This window comes from Salvelinus sp. IW2-2015, linkage group LG27 (assembly GCF_002910315.2).
Source record: "Salvelinus sp. IW2-2015 linkage group LG27, ASM291031v2, whole genome shotgun sequence".
Taxonomy (NCBI): Eukaryota; Metazoa; Chordata; class Actinopteri; order Salmoniformes; family Salmonidae; genus Salvelinus; species Salvelinus sp. IW2-2015.
Window position 1 is genome coordinate 30,122,836 of NC_036867.1, and position 19,165 is coordinate 30,142,000.

General features: G+C 42.6%; 2 protein-coding genes across 3 annotated transcripts; one reads left to right on the top strand and one right to left on the bottom strand.

Moving 5' to 3' along the window:
• Positions 1 to 6,343: 6,343 nt before the first annotated feature.
• On the bottom strand, positions 6,344 to 13,378 carry LOC111953314 (GDP-Man:Man(3)GlcNAc(2)-PP-Dol alpha-1,2-mannosyltransferase). Of its 2 annotated transcripts, none has more exons than XM_023972521.1 (5): positions 13,294 to 13,378; positions 10,222 to 10,443; positions 9,059 to 9,430; positions 7,995 to 8,572; positions 6,344 to 7,555 (listed from the first exon to the last, which is right to left on the bottom strand). In XM_023972521.1, the coding sequence occupies exons 1-5, from the start codon at positions 13,338 to 13,340 to the stop codon at positions 7,272 to 7,274; spliced, it is 1,503 nt and encodes a 500-aa protein (XP_023828289.1). In that variant the 5' UTR covers positions 13,341 to 13,378; the 3' UTR covers positions 6,344 to 7,271. The 2 variants fall into 2 exon arrangements, with proteins under 2 accessions (XP_023828289.1, XP_023828290.1); XM_023972522.1 differs by having other exon boundaries at positions 10,222 to 10,460; positions 13,294 to 13,376.
• An 805-nt stretch (positions 13,379 to 14,183) lies between these two features.
• Positions 14,184 to 18,708, top strand: LOC111953182 (carboxypeptidase B2-like). Its single transcript, XM_023972278.2, has 9 exons — positions 14,184 to 14,323; positions 15,179 to 15,254; positions 15,487 to 15,611; positions 15,903 to 16,011; positions 16,348 to 16,449; positions 16,611 to 16,718; positions 16,958 to 17,068; positions 17,681 to 17,771; positions 18,026 to 18,708. The coding sequence occupies exons 1-9, from the start codon at positions 14,205 to 14,207 to the stop codon at positions 18,247 to 18,249; spliced, it is 1,065 nt and encodes a 354-aa protein (XP_023828046.1). The 5' UTR covers positions 14,184 to 14,204; the 3' UTR covers positions 18,250 to 18,708.
• Positions 18,709 to 19,165: the final 457 nt, after the last annotated feature.

Consider the following 19,165-nt stretch of genomic DNA (forward strand, 5'->3'; position numbering starts at 1 on the left):
TGGACCTCGCTTTGTGCAAGGGCGCATTGTCGTGCTGAAACAGGAAAGGGCCTTCCCCAAACTGTTGCCACAAAGTTGGAAGCACAGAATCGTCTAGAATGTCATTGTATGCTGTAGCGTTATTTCCTTTCAATGGAACTAAGGGGCCTAGCCCGAACCATGAAAAACAGCCCCAGATCATTACTCCTCCACCAAACTTTACAGTTGGCGCTCTCCTGGCATCCGCCAAACCCAGATGGTGACGTGTGATTAATCACTCCAGAGAACATGTTTCCACTGCTCCAGAGTCCAATGGCGGAAAAATGTACACCTCTCCAGCTGACGCTTGGCATTGCGCATGGTGATCTTAGGCTTGTGTGCTGCTCGGCCATGGAAATACATTTCATAAAGCTCCCGACGAACAGTTCTTGTGCTGATATTGTTTCCAAAGGCAGTTTGGATCTCGGTAGTGAGTGTTGCAACTGAGGACAGACTATCTTTACACTCTACGTGCGTCAGCACTCGGCGGTCCCGTTCTGAGAGCTTGTGTGGCCTATCACTTCGTGGCTGAGACGTTTTTGCTCCTAGATGTTTCCACTTCAATAACAGCACTTCCAGTTGACCGGGGCAGCTCTAGCAGGGCAGACATTTTACAAACTGACTTGTTGGAAAGGTTGACGCTGCTGGGTTTTTCACACTCAACAGTTTCCTGTGTGTATCAGGAATGGGCCACCACCCAAAGGACATCCAGTCAACTTGACACAACTGTGGGAAGCATTGGAGTCAACATGTGCCAGCATTCCTGTGGAACGCTTGACACCTTTCTAGAGTCCGTGCCCCGACAAATTGAGGTTGTAACTCAATATTAGAAAGGTGTTCCTAATGTTTTGTACACTCAGTGTAGAACAGTGTTTACACACAGGCCACCCAATTCTGATTTTCCACTAATCGGTCTTTTGACCAGTCAAATGAGCTCTATTGCCAATAATAGGGCAAAATATCATAATTGGGTTGCCTGTATAAACACAGCCAAACACTATCTTTGATAAGATGGAATGTAGCTCTGGGTTCAGGGTTGMTGGGCTTTGAGTGCCCTCTTGTGGTCTCCATGTCCTGCATACACAGGATCACCCTGCATGCGTCTTTCAATCACGCTGGACAGTGGATAATTTGTCATTCTTGGAAATGATCACTTGTATCTATTAAAGCCCAGAGGCTTGTCCCATTTACTGAACGACGACTCACATTCAGACGAGTAATCAATTTAATTGGAAATTCTCATGTTCCATCAGAACCTCTTAAGCTCCCAACGAGTACTATCAGGRCCTGATCAGGAGAATGTCACGTTATAGAACAGATATGGTTGTCTGTCAGAGAATTCTAATGTATAGAGCTGACAATTCACTATTCTATCTGCAACACTCGGAACGTTTCACATCACTGAATATACTCCAAGTGGTTGCCGATGCTGTCGCCCCTTGGGATCAGCTGAGGTCCACTTCCTGTCTGGAGAATGAGTGGCTGGGAAAGAGAGGGGCCTCAGATGCCAGGCACAGGCAGGGCAGGGCAGGKCCTGCAGCAATAGATTATTCTGGTTAGCACAGTGATTATTTTGAGTGTTTTATACATTGGTGTCAACTGATTCTGTTTGTGCCGTATTGCCAACTGACCAAAGGAGATAAAAAGACCGCAATAACAGATCTGGGAACAGGCTAGGTTTGCTTACCCCTGTTCCCAAATGGTTACACGTTCAACCTCTGCCTCGTGAAGTTCTGTTGATAGAGAATCTGGATTTAGTTATTTAGACACTTTAGCTCTGTTTATACCTGGTGTAAACACGAATCCTTTGTCCTGATCTTGTCTACATTCTGATTTTGCCCTCATTTCAAGAAATGTGTCTACAAATAGCCCAAGTTAACATATGTAGCTTAAGAAACAAGGTTGATGAAATTAATAGCTTGCTAATATCTCTGAAACACAGACAATACCTTTGATAGTGGTAGCAATACAAGGTTCTAACATTTACAGAAATGCCAGTGGTGGTGGTGTTTATATTCAGAATGACATTCCTGTACAGATTTGAGAAGATCTCATGTTAAATACTGTTGAAGTAATATGGCTACAGGTTCATCTGCCTCACCTAAAAKCCCATTCTTGTGAGAAGCTGCTATAGACCAAGTGCTAACAGTCAGTATCTGGATAACATGTGTGAAATGCTTGATAATGTGATACCAACAGAGATGTATATTTTCTTTCATCAAGCTACCCAATCAAGAAAAAGCTTCAAACTGTAACCGGTGCCTGCAACCTGGTTCAGTCAACCTACCAGGGTAGTTACAAACAGTGCAGGACTGAAATCATCAACATGTATTGATCACATCTTTACTAATGCTGCAGAAATGTGCTTGAAAGCAGTATCCAGATCCATTGGATGTAGTGATCATAGTATAGTAGCCATAGCTAGGAAAACCAAAGTTCCAAAGGCTTGGCCTAAAATAGTGTATAAGGTCATACAATAAGTTTGGTAGTGATTCCTATGTTGTTGGTCAGTGTTGTGTAATGAGACGCAAACAGATGTTGCACTTGACACATTTAGGAAATTGCTTATCCCAGTTTAATAAAAAAAATGTAACCTTTATTTAACTAGGCAAGTAAGTTAAGAATAAAATCTGACGGCCTCCCCCGSCCAAATCCGGATGACGCTGGGCCAATTGTGCGCTGCCCTATGGGACACAGCCTGGATTCGACCCAGGGACTTGAACGATGCCTCTAGCACTGAGATGCAGTGCCTTAGACCGCTGTGCAACTCGGGAGCCCAATTAAAGCATTATTTGTTCTTCCATTTATCCTGTAACCAGTCATTTTTACGTCTTTATTTTGTAACTAAATGCAAACTACATTATTAGCTTCCAAAATGTATGTAGGGACACYCCTGGCTGTCCGATAACAGGTTCTGATGGTATGGCTTGTGCATTGAATAAATGTTGTTAGAAAAAAATCTTGGTTCTTTCCTAAGCAAAGCAATTTGAATGCAAAAAAGACAACAAAGTTGAAGTGAACTGGCAAAGGAGCTGAGTCCTCATTCAAATCCCCAGAGCTCACTTTAAAGAGGACTGAGATTGGCTTTTTTAAAGAGGAATAATGTGAAAACACCCTTCTATTCTCTTCATCTATTGGGCATCCCCTCTCTCTCTCGCCTCTTCACTACTGGACTCGGAGCTGTTCCGGCCACAACCTGAGTGAGCTCTGCAGTGGCGCGCACACGTGTGGTGCAGGAGGTGGCCGGCTGGGAGGAAGGGGACGATTAGTGGCAGTTGAAAGAATGGGCATACAATAAAGCACTTAGAGAAGCCTTCATTGTGCATTCATACTGATCAATCTAAAAATCTATACATCTAGCTTTTATAACAGGCACCAGTCCAGTTGGAATGATCAAGGGCAGAGAGAGAAACTAATATTGTGACATTCTGTTCTCCCGTCTRTCTGTCACAACAAACACAGCATCSCATGCCWAAATCAACAGTGTGTGTGGAGTCTGTCAACAGTAGAGATTGTCCTAAAAACCGTCCGTTTATAGATGAACCCCACAGCGGACTACCACAGTAATCTGTGTCTAGGACAAAACACAAACAATTTGCTCATATTGYTATCCGGTATTGATGTAAAATACAGCTACTGCACTTCATGTAGCTATTTTTCCTGTTCATCTGGTCCAAGATATTYGATTTGTGGGTCAAGAAAGTAATTTGCTAAAGAGATGTGGTCATGTATTTATCAGTCCCAATCCTTCATCAGCTGCATATTACATTTACATTTAAGTCATTTAGCAGACGCTCTTATCCAGAGCGACTTACAAATTGGATTGGGGAGGAATTATTTATTGTACTGAGTCAGTGTGGTTGTTTATACGAACATTTCAGTCTCAAAGTAGTGTATAGAGTAGAGTGCTGATCTAGGATCATGTCCTCTCTGTCCATAGTGTATTTTTATTAATTATGCTCTGAAAGGGAAAACCGATCCTAGATCATCACCCGTATTCTGAGATGCTTGATACGTCCCCGGATCTATTTCATGTACTGAGTTCATAGGCTGCGATGACAATTCTGATATTTTTTTCTCTAATTGGTCTTTTGACAAATCAGATATTTTCTTTGGCCAATAATCGAGGATCGGGTCTCACCACAAAGAAGCCCACTCAAAGCWCATCTCTGTGGGTCTTCTCCAGAGCTCTTCAGACAGTCTGTCTCCTTTATCCCAAAGTAACAACCTGGAAGAGAAGAGATCTTAATGCATGTGATGACGTGTATGATCAACAAAAAATAAAAATAAATATAACAACCCCTACCTAGGTATGCTTGCTACAATCTTCCCCAAGTGAGCAGAGGTTAGCAAGTTTGATTTGCTACATTGTTAGAAGCGGGATGGTGCCTGTGATAAACACAACATTTTCAAAGATTTTACTGAACAACAGTTCATAAAGGCCCTAATCTATGGATTTCACATGACTGAGAATACAGATATGCATCTGTTGGTCTCAAATACCTTCTTTTTTTTTAAAGTAGGTGTGGATCAGAAAAGCAGGCAGTATTTGGTGTGACCACATTTTGCCTCATGCAGCGTGACATCTTGAGTTGACACCGCATTGAGTTGATCAGGCTGTTGATAGTGGCCTGTGGAACGTTGTCCCACTCCTCTTCAATGGCTGTGCGAAGTTGCTGGATATTGCCGGGGACTGGAACAGGCAGACACGTTGATCCAGAGCATCCCAAACATGCTCAATGGGTGACATGTCTGGTGAGTGTGCAGGCCATGGAAGAACTGGGACATTTTCAGCTTCCAGGGGCTGTGTATTATCATGCTGAAACATGAGGTGATGGCGGCAGATGAATGGCACAACAATGGGCCTCAGGATCTCGTCACGATATCTATGTGCATTCAAATTGCCATCGATAAAATGCAATTGTGTTCGTTGTCTGTAGCTTATGCCTGCCCACACCATAAACCCACCGCCACTATGGGGCACTCTGTTCACAACGTTGACATCAGCAAACCACTCGACGCCATACACGCGGTTGTGAGGCCTCTTGGACGTATTGCCAAATTCTGTGAAATGATATTGGAGACATGATTTTGCAAACATTTCTAAAAACATGTTTTCACTTTGTCATTAGTATATGTAATCAATTTAAGCTGTAGCACAACAAAAATGTTGTTACAGCTTCAATTCAAAATGGMTTAAATAGATTTTTTWTTTTWATCACGTTTAAATGTGGAATAAATCGAGGKGTATAAATACWTTCTGAAAGCACTAAATGTAGCCATTCCACTGAGGTTAGGGGTGAGAAGATACTTACCCTTTTGACAGAGCCATGGGTATCTCGGTATAGACGAAGGCCAGCGTACAGATTGTTGACTTGGGTCATGGTCACGACGAGAGCTTCATCTGCCAAGGACGCCAGCTCTGACTGGTATAGGGGCAAGCCTGCAGATGTCAAAGGTAACAGGGGAGACTGAGCACTCATACAGTACTTTTCACATCAGGGATATTTGGGAGGTAATATTGTCCTGTGTCCCTCGTCAGCATTGTGAATAGATTTTTTTGTATTATTGATTAACATAATACCTTGAACTGGGTCATGTTCATTAGGGCTCACCGTAGGAAAACGTTTTGCAACAGATAACAAAAAATGTTGTTTCTTATTCCTCCCATTTTACTCGTTTTCTTCAGTTTGGTGCCCAGTGAACACGACCCTGGCTTCACTTCCTGACTGGACGTAAATTACAAAAATGGACTGAGGCATGTGTAGAAGCACTATTAGAACCAGCTGCAAAATTGAGTTCTACACCTGAAAGGATTGTATATCACTTACCTGAGCAGCAGCAAGACCAGCAGAACACACCACTTCATCTTCTGTCTAGCATAAAACAAAGCACCTCGATCAAACTCCCCCATTCCTTAAATACAGTACGATCAGACTCTATCCAGCCCTCTCCCTCCTGTCCCCTCCTCCTTGCCATGGCACTGATTAACCTTAGTGCTTTGGGTTTATTTCAATGCCAACAGTATTGACCTACAAGCTGAAATCTCATTACTTTCAAGTGGTCTTCTTCCTGGAACTAAACTTGCCACATGTTCATTTACCAGATGCACGTGCAAACAACTACATATCACAATAATTGCAAGTAAAACCTTCAAATAGCCGCCATGTGCTTAGGCAGTGCTAGCAAAAAAGACAAGTTTGCTTGCAAGAAGACCGCTACAACAGTTCTGATGTTTCTACATGGTGAAAACACTGACGTCCACGTTTGCACTCTAAAATGCTTGTTGATCAATTTATCATTGCACTAAAGATGACAAAACCAATGAATTTTATAAATGTTTTAATAAAAAAAAAATACTTCCTACTTAGGATACAGAACGGTATTTCTAGTCATTTAAAAATGTTAAGTAACAATCTAATTATTACAGCAGTCATCAGGATTGTGAAGTTCGTCTCTACAGGCTCGTCACTATCCTCTCTCTCAATGATGTCAGCGATCAGAGTTTGGTCCTCATCAAAGACAGTCAGACACTGCTGGCATTCCAGGTAGTCCTTTTTGTAGTCACACTACACAAGAGATCAGATCTCACAATGCCTAGAGATGTGTTTCACATCCCAAGAACCACATTAAACACTATGTAGCCTAGCGGTTAGGAGCGTTGGGCCAGTAACTGAGAGGTCGCTGGTTCAAATCCCGAGCCAACTAGGTGGAAAATATGTCGACGTGCCCGTGAGCAAGGCAATTGCTCCAGGGTTGCCGTCAATAAYGGCTGATCCCTGACTGGGTGGGATATAAACAACTTTCAATTCACACGTGAAATAATACAAATGTAAGCACCCACCTAATTATCTTATTATAACAATCTTCTAATATTCGTAGTTTGACTGCAAAAAGACAACCTGGAATGCCATCAAAATCACAGTTGTGTCTAGTCTACCAGCCAGCTCTCTGTATGCGTTGACAATCGAGACGGGGAACTTGGACGAGCACTAAAAATATTATGCCTCAAGTACAAATACACTGGAAAAATGTAATGGGTCTTGAAAACAAAACAAATACTAAACATATAAGACCCTCTAGAAAGAGAGTGGATGCCTGGACTGACACGTCAATAAATACATCTTTCATTTAAGTCAACGTATTCCTGGTGCATTTTAACACAAACTGTATCCTATGTCAAMTAAAAGGAATGGCTAGTATGCATACACACAAACACACCCATGAGCGTGACACACTTCCACCCACACCCCTCATCGCTCCAGTGTCCCCATGACAGGCTCCATGGCGGCCAGGAAGCAGGCCTCAAACTCCTGGTCGGAGAAGCGGGTGACCGAGAGGCGGGCGTTGCGTCGGATCTCCAGGCGAGCCGAGGGTGACAGGGCCAGGATCCGCTCAATGGCGTCTGCGTAGCCGTCCTCATCCTCGGCCAGGAAGCCYGTCTGGCGGCCCTCGTAGGGCACCACAATGTCCAGCCTGGGGCCTCCAGACTTGTGGGCCAGGATGACAGTCCCAGCCGCCATGCACTCCACCACCCCTGAGAACAGAGGAGAGCAGAGGCTACAGGGTAAGTGTTGGCTTTAAAATTATACACATTACTGGATGTATAATCGCATTACCTAAGACTGCATTTATATTGAACACTGAAGATAGCATCCACAGCCACCTGGCTAGCAACCCAGCCATTTTGAGAAACTTGCTACGGGCAGTAAAAATGCCTGTATGCCTTCATCTTTCATTTATAAAAGAGGAGGATTAACAAAAGCATATTGTTACAGAACAATGTACTACAATTTCAGAATGGGCTGTTGAATAGAGCGTATGAGGACTCCATTCAGTACAGGATTATACAGTACTAAATGTTGAGAATGTAGAGGGAGAACGAGCGCTTTGCATTGGAATAATAGCCACTCCAGGTGATTAATAATAGAAATGACAGTAGTATAGAATGATAGTAATTCTTTTTCTGTTTATACCTATCCCAAAGTGTTCGTTCCACATGGTGTGCAGTCCCACCGTAGCTTCCCCCAACTCCCTCTTCAGCTCCTCAAACGGCACGTTGAGTTTAAACTCCACCCTGTCCGCCACGCCCAGCTCCTGGCACAGCCCTCTCAGCATCAACACCCTATCCTCATCCTCTTGGTTCCGGCATCCACCAATCAGCACCAACCTCAGCGACTCCCTTCCTCCYGGCCCCGCAACTAGCCCCGCTTCTTTCTTCTGCAGCACCTTCCGGAAGGCGCGAATCTGAAGCCGATGGTCCTTCTCCGGTCGAAACTGACCAATGGAAACGATGGAATGGCACTTCCGGTCCGAGTCCTCGTCCAACGGGAGCTGGAGGAAGGCGTGGGTGTCGCACGGCGGGTAGACTAGGCAGGTGCGGTTGGTCGCTCGCCATAGGGTCAGGATGTGGTTCAGGGTCCAGCTGGAGTTGACCATGACCACGTCGCTGCAGGAGCCGGCCAGACCATAGAGCAGCGCCAGCAGGCAGTAGTAGACAACCTTGACCGCGCTCAGTAACAGGTTGTTGGAGATGTAGTCTGCGTTGTTGAACCTGGAAACATAGGGGGGGAGGTTGGTTAGGGAATGGTAAACGATAACATGATAGGATCAGGTGAAGGGAAGCATGCACAACAAGGGGAAGTCACGCACTGACGTCAACGATAAAGAGGAAAGTGGACCTAAGTTACAACATGAACAACACTGATTGATGCAGGATTGATGACAGTCAAAATGACAGCGGTGCAACGTGTTAGTTAGTGCTTGTAAGTTTCCAGAGTATTCCCAATTTCCCTATTCCCATTAGCCTGATTTGATCCTGATCATAGCCTAGTCCAGATCTGTAGGTGACTTTYTAGCTAACTTCTCTGACTAACATTGTCATGCCATGGTAGTCAGAGTGTGACATTGACAATAATAGGCAGAGAGGCATTGGCTAAAGCGCATTCCGATATGGACCTGGCTATAACATCCTAGTTAGACTGTGTCTCGGGGGCCGGGGGTCTGTAGTGAGAAACAGGGTTCTGAGACGATTACCTACCTGGGGTTCCTCTCGCGCACCACCGACAGCATGTCTGTGCTGATGGTGGGGTAGTGCACGTAGCTAGCCACGTGACAACCCCCTAGGTATTTAAACACAGGCAGAGTGAAGGCGTAACCCATGGAGTCGATGTAGACATCTGGGACAAACTCCGTAAGGGCTTCCCAACCAAGGAAGATTGAGCCTACACTTTGACCAATCAGAGTGAAGTGGGGGAAGAGGCTGGCCTCGACCAATAGGCGGTGTTTGAGGAAGACAAACTGGACGGGTCGAGGTAAAAGGATGTTGAAGCGCCGCCGGGCGCCATCAAGAATCTGCTGGTTTGTCACACCCTGGTCGCCCGTGTACACCATGAAGTTGACATCTTGGTACCTGGGACATGGAGAAGACCATATTTATTACTGCATACAGTAGCAAACCCTTTTGCAATGGATAACGTTTTGCAACGAAAACAAACATGTGTTGGACAAGTTCAGGTAGTCCCCAGTTGGTTGTACTTCCCTCCCCTGTGGGTCTGTTTGCTTCCATTTGGTTCCTAGTGAATATGACCCAGGTGGGTGAATTAATGTGGAAGACTGGGAGATGTTCATTAGGGCACAATACAGAAAATGTTACGCAAGGGAAAATTAAAATTGGCGTTAAGTCCCTCCCTGTTCCAATTATTTTTCTTCCCTTTGGTGCCTAATGAACACGGCAACGAATTACTGTTGGATATGGGTTTTTTCATACTGTGTGAACATTCTAATCAACATAATGCTTGAAAAACAGGTAGCAAGCTGAGATTTGGTAGATACTCCACCAAAGTAACTTCTTCATGCTGAATGCACTGACCAGTCTGTAGTAAGATCCTATAGCTAGGAATATTATAATTAAGCAATAAGGCCCGAGGCTTGTCTTGTGCACAACGCAACGCGTCACAAACCCCCAAGGTGCCTTATTGCTATTATAAACTGGTTACCAACGTAATTAGTGCAGTAAAAAGGAATKTTGTCATACCTGTGGTATACGGTCTGATWCACCACGGCTGTCAGCCAATCAGCATTCAGGGCTCGAACCACCCAGTTTACAATAATAATATAATTTGTCACCGGTAATTATTAGCTGGTGTGGCTTAGCTTAGTCAAGGTGCAACGACATACWTTGAAAGTGCAATTTTCCCWTACCTATTCTGCAAAGCTCTGAGGGCACACCACAGCACTCGCTCGCCACCACCTCCCGCGTTGCAGTACGGGTGAAAGAAAGCCACTGTGGGACGCCCATCACGCGCTCGCCGTGCGTTCCTGTTTGCCTGCAGCCACACGCGCACCCCCATGACGAGCACGACCAGGGTGGCGGTCAGGAGCATGCACAGAAACACGCATGGCAGGAGCAATGTCCACAACAACCTGGGGTAATGAGAGAACTATAAGAGAAGGTGACAGACCTGCTCTACAGAAAAGGTAGGGCCAATTCAGTAAGACAACGTTATGCAACGTTCAGATAGAAATATATAATGTAGCTTTCACCCTTGAACAAACATGCATCTCTGACTTGTAGAATATGGAATCACATCAGCTGTATTTATGCCATTTCTATCTGCAACCATCAGCGTTATTGTCCCACTGAATGCTCAGATATGTAGCTAGCTAGAGCAAACATACCTCTGACATGTAGAAAAAGCAATATCAGAGCCATATATGAGCTATAGCAGCTCTATTCATGACATTTCTACCTGCAACGTTCCACAACGTTTGCTTAACGTTACTACAGAACAAGGCCCAGGAACCCTGTTAAACTGATAATCTACACTTAAAGTTGCACATTTTGGGGAATATTCAGAGGTGGAAACTTTCCGTGGGAATTAACGGGAATATATTGGAATTAACTAAATCTAATGTAGATGTTTTTTGCATTGGATATATTTACAATACCATATGGAGACAAACATAAACCTTTTACTTTATCATAAGTAGACATAATTGCAAATTATAAAATCCTCGCAATAGAAATAAAAAAAACTATTTAGCTACGTATTGAACTTTAAATGAGTTGACTCTTCATATGGGATGATTTCACTGAACACCAAAAGAAAGGGATATTGAATGATCCCCAATGACCAATCGCATTTCCCAAAAATGTTTTCAACATACATCTGTAAAATGATCTTCCTCTCAGGCTTCCATGCCTTTTCCCTGGACCTCCTCAATGTCCACCTCTTGAACATCAGACTGAGGCCTCATCTTCACTGTCACTTTCCAACCTTGTTGAGGATGGCTCGTTGTCAGGCTCAAAAAGCCTAAAATTTGCCAAGATGGCCACCAATTTTTCAACCCTTGTATTGGTCTGCCTGTTGCGTGCTTTGGTGTGTGTTCCCAAGCAAGGACCAGTTGTGCTCTGAGGTGGCTGATGTTGGTSGGATTTGGAGGATGATGGAGGCAACAGGGGAAAGAGCCTCAGGTCCCTTCCACCAAGTGGCTGATGAGATATGTTGGCACGACTGCCATATYGCATCTCCATCCCAAAGYCCTTGCTTGGAAGTGTACTTCGCCAGACTGCCAAGAACCTTGCCCTCATCCAGGCCAAGGTGGCGAGACACGGTAGCGATGACACCATAGGCCTTATTGATCTCTGCACCATACAGGATGCTCTTGCCAGCATACTTGGGGTCCAACATGTACGCTGCGGCGTGTATGGGCTTCAGGCAGAAGTCTTCGTGCTTTTTGATGGATTTCAGAACTGCAGTTTCCTCTGCTTGGAGAAACAGTGAAGTGGGCAAGGCAGTACGGATTTATTCTCTTACATCTATCTACAAGCAGAGTCTGAACATCAGACAGGATGGCATTGTCTCCCTCAATCCGTGCAATGGCTACTGCTATAGGTTTCAGGAGTTTCAGGCAGCTTACCACTCTCTCCCAAAATACATCATACAGGAGGATCCTCTTGATGGGGCTGTCCATATCGGCAGACTGTGATATGCACATTTCTTGGAGAGACTCATTCCCCTCCAGGAGACTGTCAAACATGATGACAACACCAGCCCAACGGGTGTTGCTGGGCAGCTTCAATGTGGTGCTCTTATTCTTCTCACTTTGCCTGGTGAGGTAGATTACTGCTATAACTTGATGACCCTTCACATACTTTACCATTTCCTTGGCTCTCTTGTAGAGTGTATCCCATTGTTTACAGTGCCACGATGTCCTTGAGGTGCAGATTCAATGCATGAGCAGCACAGCCAATGGGTGTGATGTGAGGGTAGGACTCCTCCACTTTAGACCAAGCAGCCTTCATGTTTGCAGCATTGTCTGTCACCAGTGCAAATACCTTCTGTGGTCCAAGGTCATTGATGACTGCGTTCAGCTCATCTGCAACGTAGAGACCAGTGTGTCTGTTGTCCCTTGWGTCTGTGCTCTTGTAGAATACCGGTTGAGGTGTGGAGAKGATGTAGTTAATTRTTCCATGGCCGCRAACATTCAACCTCCCATCAGAGATGATTGCAATACAGCCTGCTTTCTAATTTATGGTTAAGGTTAATGGGGTTAAGGTTAGGTTGAAAATCAGATTTTTAAGAAGATACATTGTAGAAATAGGCAGGGTTTACGACTTAACTAGTGATGACCTGGCTACCTGTGCTAATTGGGTAGCTATCTTTAGCATGCTCTGAACACCTGTATGTTAGCGTAACTGGGTAGTGTGGGGAGGAAGTGTAGTCATTCATCAACTGGAGGCACGCAGCTTATGGATCTGTGTAAAACTGCTACAGTAACTGTATTTTGTATGCATCTTTCTAGCTGACATGAAAGATAAGGGGTGGCATATCAGCGTGTTTCAAAAACCATTTTACAAGCGATGATTGACGTTTTAAACGTCAAACACACAGCGTCGGAATTGTAGTTCATATGCAGCCACCCAAACTTACTGCGTGGGCGAAGCTAAGCGCTGAAAACCCTACGCCACGGATAATAAGAGTTTGAGAGCTAGCTAGTTACATTCCATGAGCAACAAGACACGACTTAAGAAAAATTACACGAGTCGACATTGATAAACATAGGCTATGAATTAATATAATAGCTGGCTTAACGTTAGCTAACTAACGTAGGTGATGCACTGCTGTTGACAGCTAAGTAGCTAGCCAGCTGGTTAGCTATAATGCCTAGCTAGCTGACTAAAGCAATCAATCGCACAATGTTTTGTCTAGTTAGCTGGGCAAATATCTAACATCATTAGATAAAGATGTACATAAAAAACTAAATTCCAACCTGATTAGATCACACAAACATTGAGCAAGTTGATCATGGACAGACATCTTGACAACACAACCTTCAAACCGGAAGTGTTTGTGCTGAAAATTCACTATTGGTTTTTATTTTAAGTTAGCGCGTCCGTTTTTATTATACCTCCGTGAGAGCACAACGCCACCTGGTGTAGTCAATGATGTGTATAAAATCATCTTGGCACTCCTCAATTGTACCAAATATTTTGGAAGCTATAGAAAGTAATTTATTAATGTCTACATTCGTTTTTGACACGTTTATTCTATAACAGACACCTTAATGCATACTGTTAAATTATCTTATGTGTGCTAAACATAAAAATAAAATAAAAAGTTAAAATTAAAGTATTTTTTTGAGAGTACTAATGTTAATGTCCCCACTACAACAACAAAAAACTTTAAAAAATGCAATATGTCCTTGAAACATTTAATTGAAATGCTGTAGAATACGGCCGACTGGTGGCTTCAAAGCCTCTCAATGGCCAATAAATAACAAATTGCAATCTAGGGTTTATATACGTCATTGGGTGTAGCACAGTGAATTTGTCTGTGAGCTGACAGATTTTGCATAATGAATATACAATATTCTGTAGACCTACTAAMGCAAATAGTAGGCCTAGCTTTAAGCAATTATTTTCTGGCTAAAGGTAGTTCCAGGATAAAGTTTAAACCCAAATAAATTACAATAAATAATTTCAAGATGTGGATAGGTTTTAAAAGAAAGACCTATATTATTGAATCTTTTTTTTTTTTGGGGGGGGGGATCATGGTGTATTAAACAGCTCATTGTTATTGCAAAGCAGCCCAAAGCCCTCCTCAAAAAAGTAAAGTTTAACTTAGACTTTACTCTGGCTAAATCAACACAGATCTCTCTCTCTCTCTCTCTCTCTCTCTACCATGTTAACCAAACATCTTGCACAAGTTTTGGACACATTAAACATGAAGGCTCTTCTAATATGGGCTGTTTTGCTGAACTTTTACAAACTCCTTCAGACAAGTGACTGCACTTCAACACAGTAAGTTTCCCACAATAAACATGATCATAATTGTTTAGGAGACTTTGCTTAACCTAAATGAAAAATAGATGCGTTTGATTGACAGATCCAAAAGGACCACCACATGATAATGTTTACTCTTTCCACTGTACATCCTCCTACATGTTTTCTGTATTTTATTTAAAGTAGAATTGAAGTGGTCATTGACATGAAGTTGACATCATTGACATGATTTAAGGAATTCACATTCACAAGAATTCATGAGATGACAGGATAAATCTAAACCCATGTATTTGCTATAATACAGGACTGTAATGAATAACAAACCATATGCATCTGTGAAGGATAACACTTCAATTTGGTCAATTTGCCTTTGGCTCAACTTAGTCCAAGCCAAACATTTTGACTATGTTAGCCCACACAGCTTCAAGGATCCACTTTCATGCTTGGTTTAAGACCTCATATTTAAGCTTATAGAGACCCCAACTGGTGTATAGAACAATCTCAAAATGATCTACTTTGGTTTAGATATGAAACCTGAAACCATCATGAAACCTGTAACCCAATAAATGAATTTGACTTGGTGAAAATCTTTTTTTTGTTTTTTACGAACTTGCTTACCACTTTTTCCATGTGGTTTATTCCTTCACAGACTCCATGAAATGACCTCTTCCTAAATATTTGTTCAAATGATTAATTTTGTGTATGGTTTCCTAGAAACAAGGGTGGCTCAACTTACCTCACTCTCCTCTTCATCTCAATAGTCTAGTGACCTCTCCTCATATCCTTTCCTATGTGTAGATGAAGAGGAGACGAGGAAAGGAAGCCACATAAGACTATTTGAGACCTAGCCTATTTTTCCTTTGTCTTTCACAGTGACCAAGTACTCTCAATCCAAGTCACAACACACCAACAAGCAGATATTGTGAGGAACATATCCAGCCAATATGAGGTACAATAATGATGTGATAATAAACTAATAGTTATCTTCTGTTTAAAAAAAAAAAAWTCACTTCACTGGTCTTAAACMAAGAACATTGTGCCAATTACTATTTTTGTTTCTGTACTAGGTTACGGTTTGTTGTTTTCAGACTACATGTTACTCACAATTAGGATACATTCTTTTAAAGTTTATTCATGCATTTGTGTGTGTATGAACATGTGTGTTYGTGTGTGTCTCCCAGACAGTTTTGTGGTCACCTGCTTCACCTGAGTACATCGGAGCACACACTGAGGTGCACCTGTTTGTTCCTGCCAACAACTTGGGGACTGTCACAGACCTGCTGCGGACACACCACCTAACACACCAGTATGTCATGTGATCAATGCTCATATTTTAGTGACACTAGCAATGTTAACACAACACCTAACTGCCTCATCAAGAAGTTCAGTTTTATTGGCTTAATGGCTAAGGTGTTGGGTTTACAGTAGCTAGAGCTTGAGTTCAAGCACCGGTTTGGACTACCAGCCGACTTTGCTTTAACTTCAATATTGATTTTGTTATGTTATGCTCATATTAAGGTCATATACATGATATTGCATATAGAATGTTTTTAATAGTTCAGAGAAATCCCCAAGAGCAAGAATGTGTTTGTTTCAGAGTGCTACTGGACAACACAGAGGAACTGATCGAGATGCAGACCAGGAATGAATCGTCGGACCCTAGAAGCAGCGCATCTTATTATGAGAGATACCATTCTCTGGAGGACGTAAGATACCGGATTGTGACATGTCATTTCCTAATGTTATTAACATAACCGTAATGTAACTAACATAATCTCAATGTAACACCCCATTAACATTACTTTAAAGTCATAACCTTTTCTGGGCCCGTATTCATACGTAAGAGTGCTGATCTAGGATCATTATGATGCCTTTTAGATAATAATGAATAATGTTATATGGCCAGGGGCAGCTAGTCCTAGATCATTTCTACTACTGTGAAACACTTTATGAGTACAAGGCCCTGGTCATTTGTGGTCCCAGCTGCTAGATATCAAGTTTGTATTTATTATGAAAATGTTTACATGCTGTCTCTTTTCTAGATATACTATTGGATCAATAAGACTGCCCAGGAACACCCAGACATGGTCAAAGTCATCCTGATTGGCTCATCATATGAAAAACGCCCACTTTACGTTCTCAAGGTTCCCCAAGCTGCCTTCTTAGCAATGACTCATACAATTATTATATTTTGAAGTAATGTCATTTTCATAGTCAGTTTATAAGTCCTAGTCATTTTATACAAGCAACAGTCACATCCTCATCATCTGATCAAATTATTGCATTTCTCTGTTCTCTTTTTCAGTTGTCTGGACGACAAGAGAGAGCTGAAAAGAGAGCAATATGGATTGACTGTGGCATTCATGCTAGAGAGTGGATCTCCCCAGCTTTCTGCCTGTGGTTTGTGCAATATGTCAGTACCTTGTTCCTAAAATCCCGATTCTCTACCAACTTATATTCTATCTATTCTGATAGGCCATACTGTATACATATTTGGTTATATAGCGTCTTCATAACTCGTTGGTTATGAAGTACGATTGAAAATGTTTATGATGGCTCTGGACTTGTATTAAATCGTATTGCTCACTATTTTGATTTGGAACATAGACAGCTATATTAAACTTTTGACTCTTCCTTGTGCTCTTTCCTCAGTCCTTGAATTTCTATAATCTAAACAATGACATCACTGAGATGCTGAACAGTATGGACATCTATGTGCTGCCTGTCATGAACCCGGATGGATACAAGTACACATGGACAACGGTAAAGAATAAGACAATTAATATGAAATTGAGTCAGTGGTTGCGTTCCGGGACGACAACATTGCAGACGTGGTATTGACCAATAGTTGTGTGCCACCTCATCGACTGCGCAGTCGTGCGTCAGATTGCTATGTGATGTGGTTAGCTCATATGATAAACACCGATCCAGTGAGATCTGGCATGAGTCTGCAATGTCAGTCTGGAATGCTGCCAGTGCCTTCAAATATGTCACTCTGAGCTACACAAAAATGGTAATCTCTACGGGCACTGTGCATCATATGGACATACTTAGTGCATATGAATGATCTATGAGTCTAGATCCATGATCTAACAATATATCATTTTTAACACACAGATCCATTCCACTCACTCCTAAACAACTCAACTTTATTCTGCATAATGTATATACAGAATGTCAGAGAGATTTTATATTTTGTGAGTTTACAACTCAACTTTATTCTGCATAATGTATATACAGAATGTCAGAGATTTTGTGAGTTTACGTCAGTGTACGTTTTATGAGTATATGGCAGTTGGCTATATGTTTTGAGGGGATACAGTATGTCAGTATTTGTTTTGTTATTATAATGTGTGTGCTCCTTTATTTGACCAGAACCGAATGTGGAGAAAGAACCGTTCCTTGAGCAAGGAAAGCAACTGTGTTGGAACCGACCTCAATAGAAACTTTGACGCAAACTGGGGCAGTAAGTCTGAAATGGAAACTGAACTGGCAGCTTGAGGGCTACTGGTCTCTGATCCCACATACAAACTACTGCCGTTGTTCCCTTGAGCAAGCCTCTTATCCCTAAAATTGCTCTCCATCCAGAGGCGTTGCACAGCAACTGACTCTGTGACGCTCAACGTGTGTGTGTTTCTGGGGGTGTTTGGAAAAAGGCAGAAGATGACTTTGCGTTCTAAGCAAATGGAAAATAAACGTTCTATTATATTCCCTCTGCAGCAAAGGGAGCCTCCAACAGGCCCTGTGATGAGATATACTGCGGCCAGTTCCCAGAGTCGGAGCCTGAGGCGGAAGCCGTGGCTAACTTCTTGCGCAGCCACAAAGACTCGGTAAAGCTTTATCTCTCCATCCATTCCTATGGTCAGATGCTGCTCTTCCCATACTCCTGCTCCAATGAGGAGGTGCCTAACCACGCCGAGTTGGTGAGTTGTTGGGAGAGATGAATGGGCGGATGAAACCTAGGGATTACATATTAGGCATTAATTTGCAGTTGATAAAGGTGTTTGTAAGTAGCTAATTAGGCCAATATTCTGTATAATTAGCCATTTATTAAGCCTTTTCAGCGTTTTCCTATTCACACAAACAATAAATGGCTAATAGTACCTGAAATGGCATAAGTTGCTACTTATAAATGCCTATATAGTGATCCATATACTGTTTTTTGAACAGTCAGTAAATATTATKACCCCAAAAAATGCTAACCTCCCCTGGTATTGGTAATGGTGAGAGGTTAGCATGTGGGTGTCTTTGTGCTTCTAATGCTTTCTCAATCATCATTATTCACGATTCATTCAGGCTTATCCGTAATTATGGTAAGCAAGTGTTCAGAAATATATTATATTCTTATTTACAATCAAAGTGACTCCAAAATGACACTACATTATTTACCGTTAATTTCTATTGGGCACAAAATAATCTTTAACGCATCCAACAAGTTTGTAGAGTCTATAGCTTGACGAAGTCATTTCGTGCTGGGAATTTGGGACCAAATACTAAGCTTTTGTATAAGGGCACAAGGCGAGACCCAAATGCAGACACAGGAGGCAGGTGATTGAGCTCCGATACTTATTATACCAAAAGGGGTAGGCAAAAGGCAGGTCGGGGACAGGCGAGAGTTCATAAACTARGTCAGAGTCCAAACAGTACCAGGCGATAGGCAGGCTCGAGGTCAGAACAGACAGTGGTCAGGCAGGCGGATACGACKTCAGGACAGGCAAGGGTCAAAATCCAGGAGGGCTAGGAAAAAACAGAGACTGGGAAAAATAGGAGCTAGGAGAAACGCTGGTTGACTTGGCAAAACAAGACGAACTGGCACAGAGAGACAGGAAACACAGGGATAAATACACCGGGGACTAATGG

Bases quoted from the DNA above. Each gene is read 5' to 3' on its own strand.
- LOC111953182 (XM_023972278.2), top strand. From the start codon at position 14,205: ATGTTAACCAAACATCTTGCACAAGTTTTGGACACATTAAACATGAAG. The intron at 16,012-16,347 runs GTAAGATACCGG...TCTCTTTTCTAG, and splicing joins GATACCATTCTCTGGAGGAC to ATATACTATTGGATCAATAA. The intron at 17,069-17,680 runs GTAAAGAATAAG...TTATTTGACCAG, and splicing joins ACAAGTACACATGGACAACG to AACCGAATGTGGAGAAAGAA.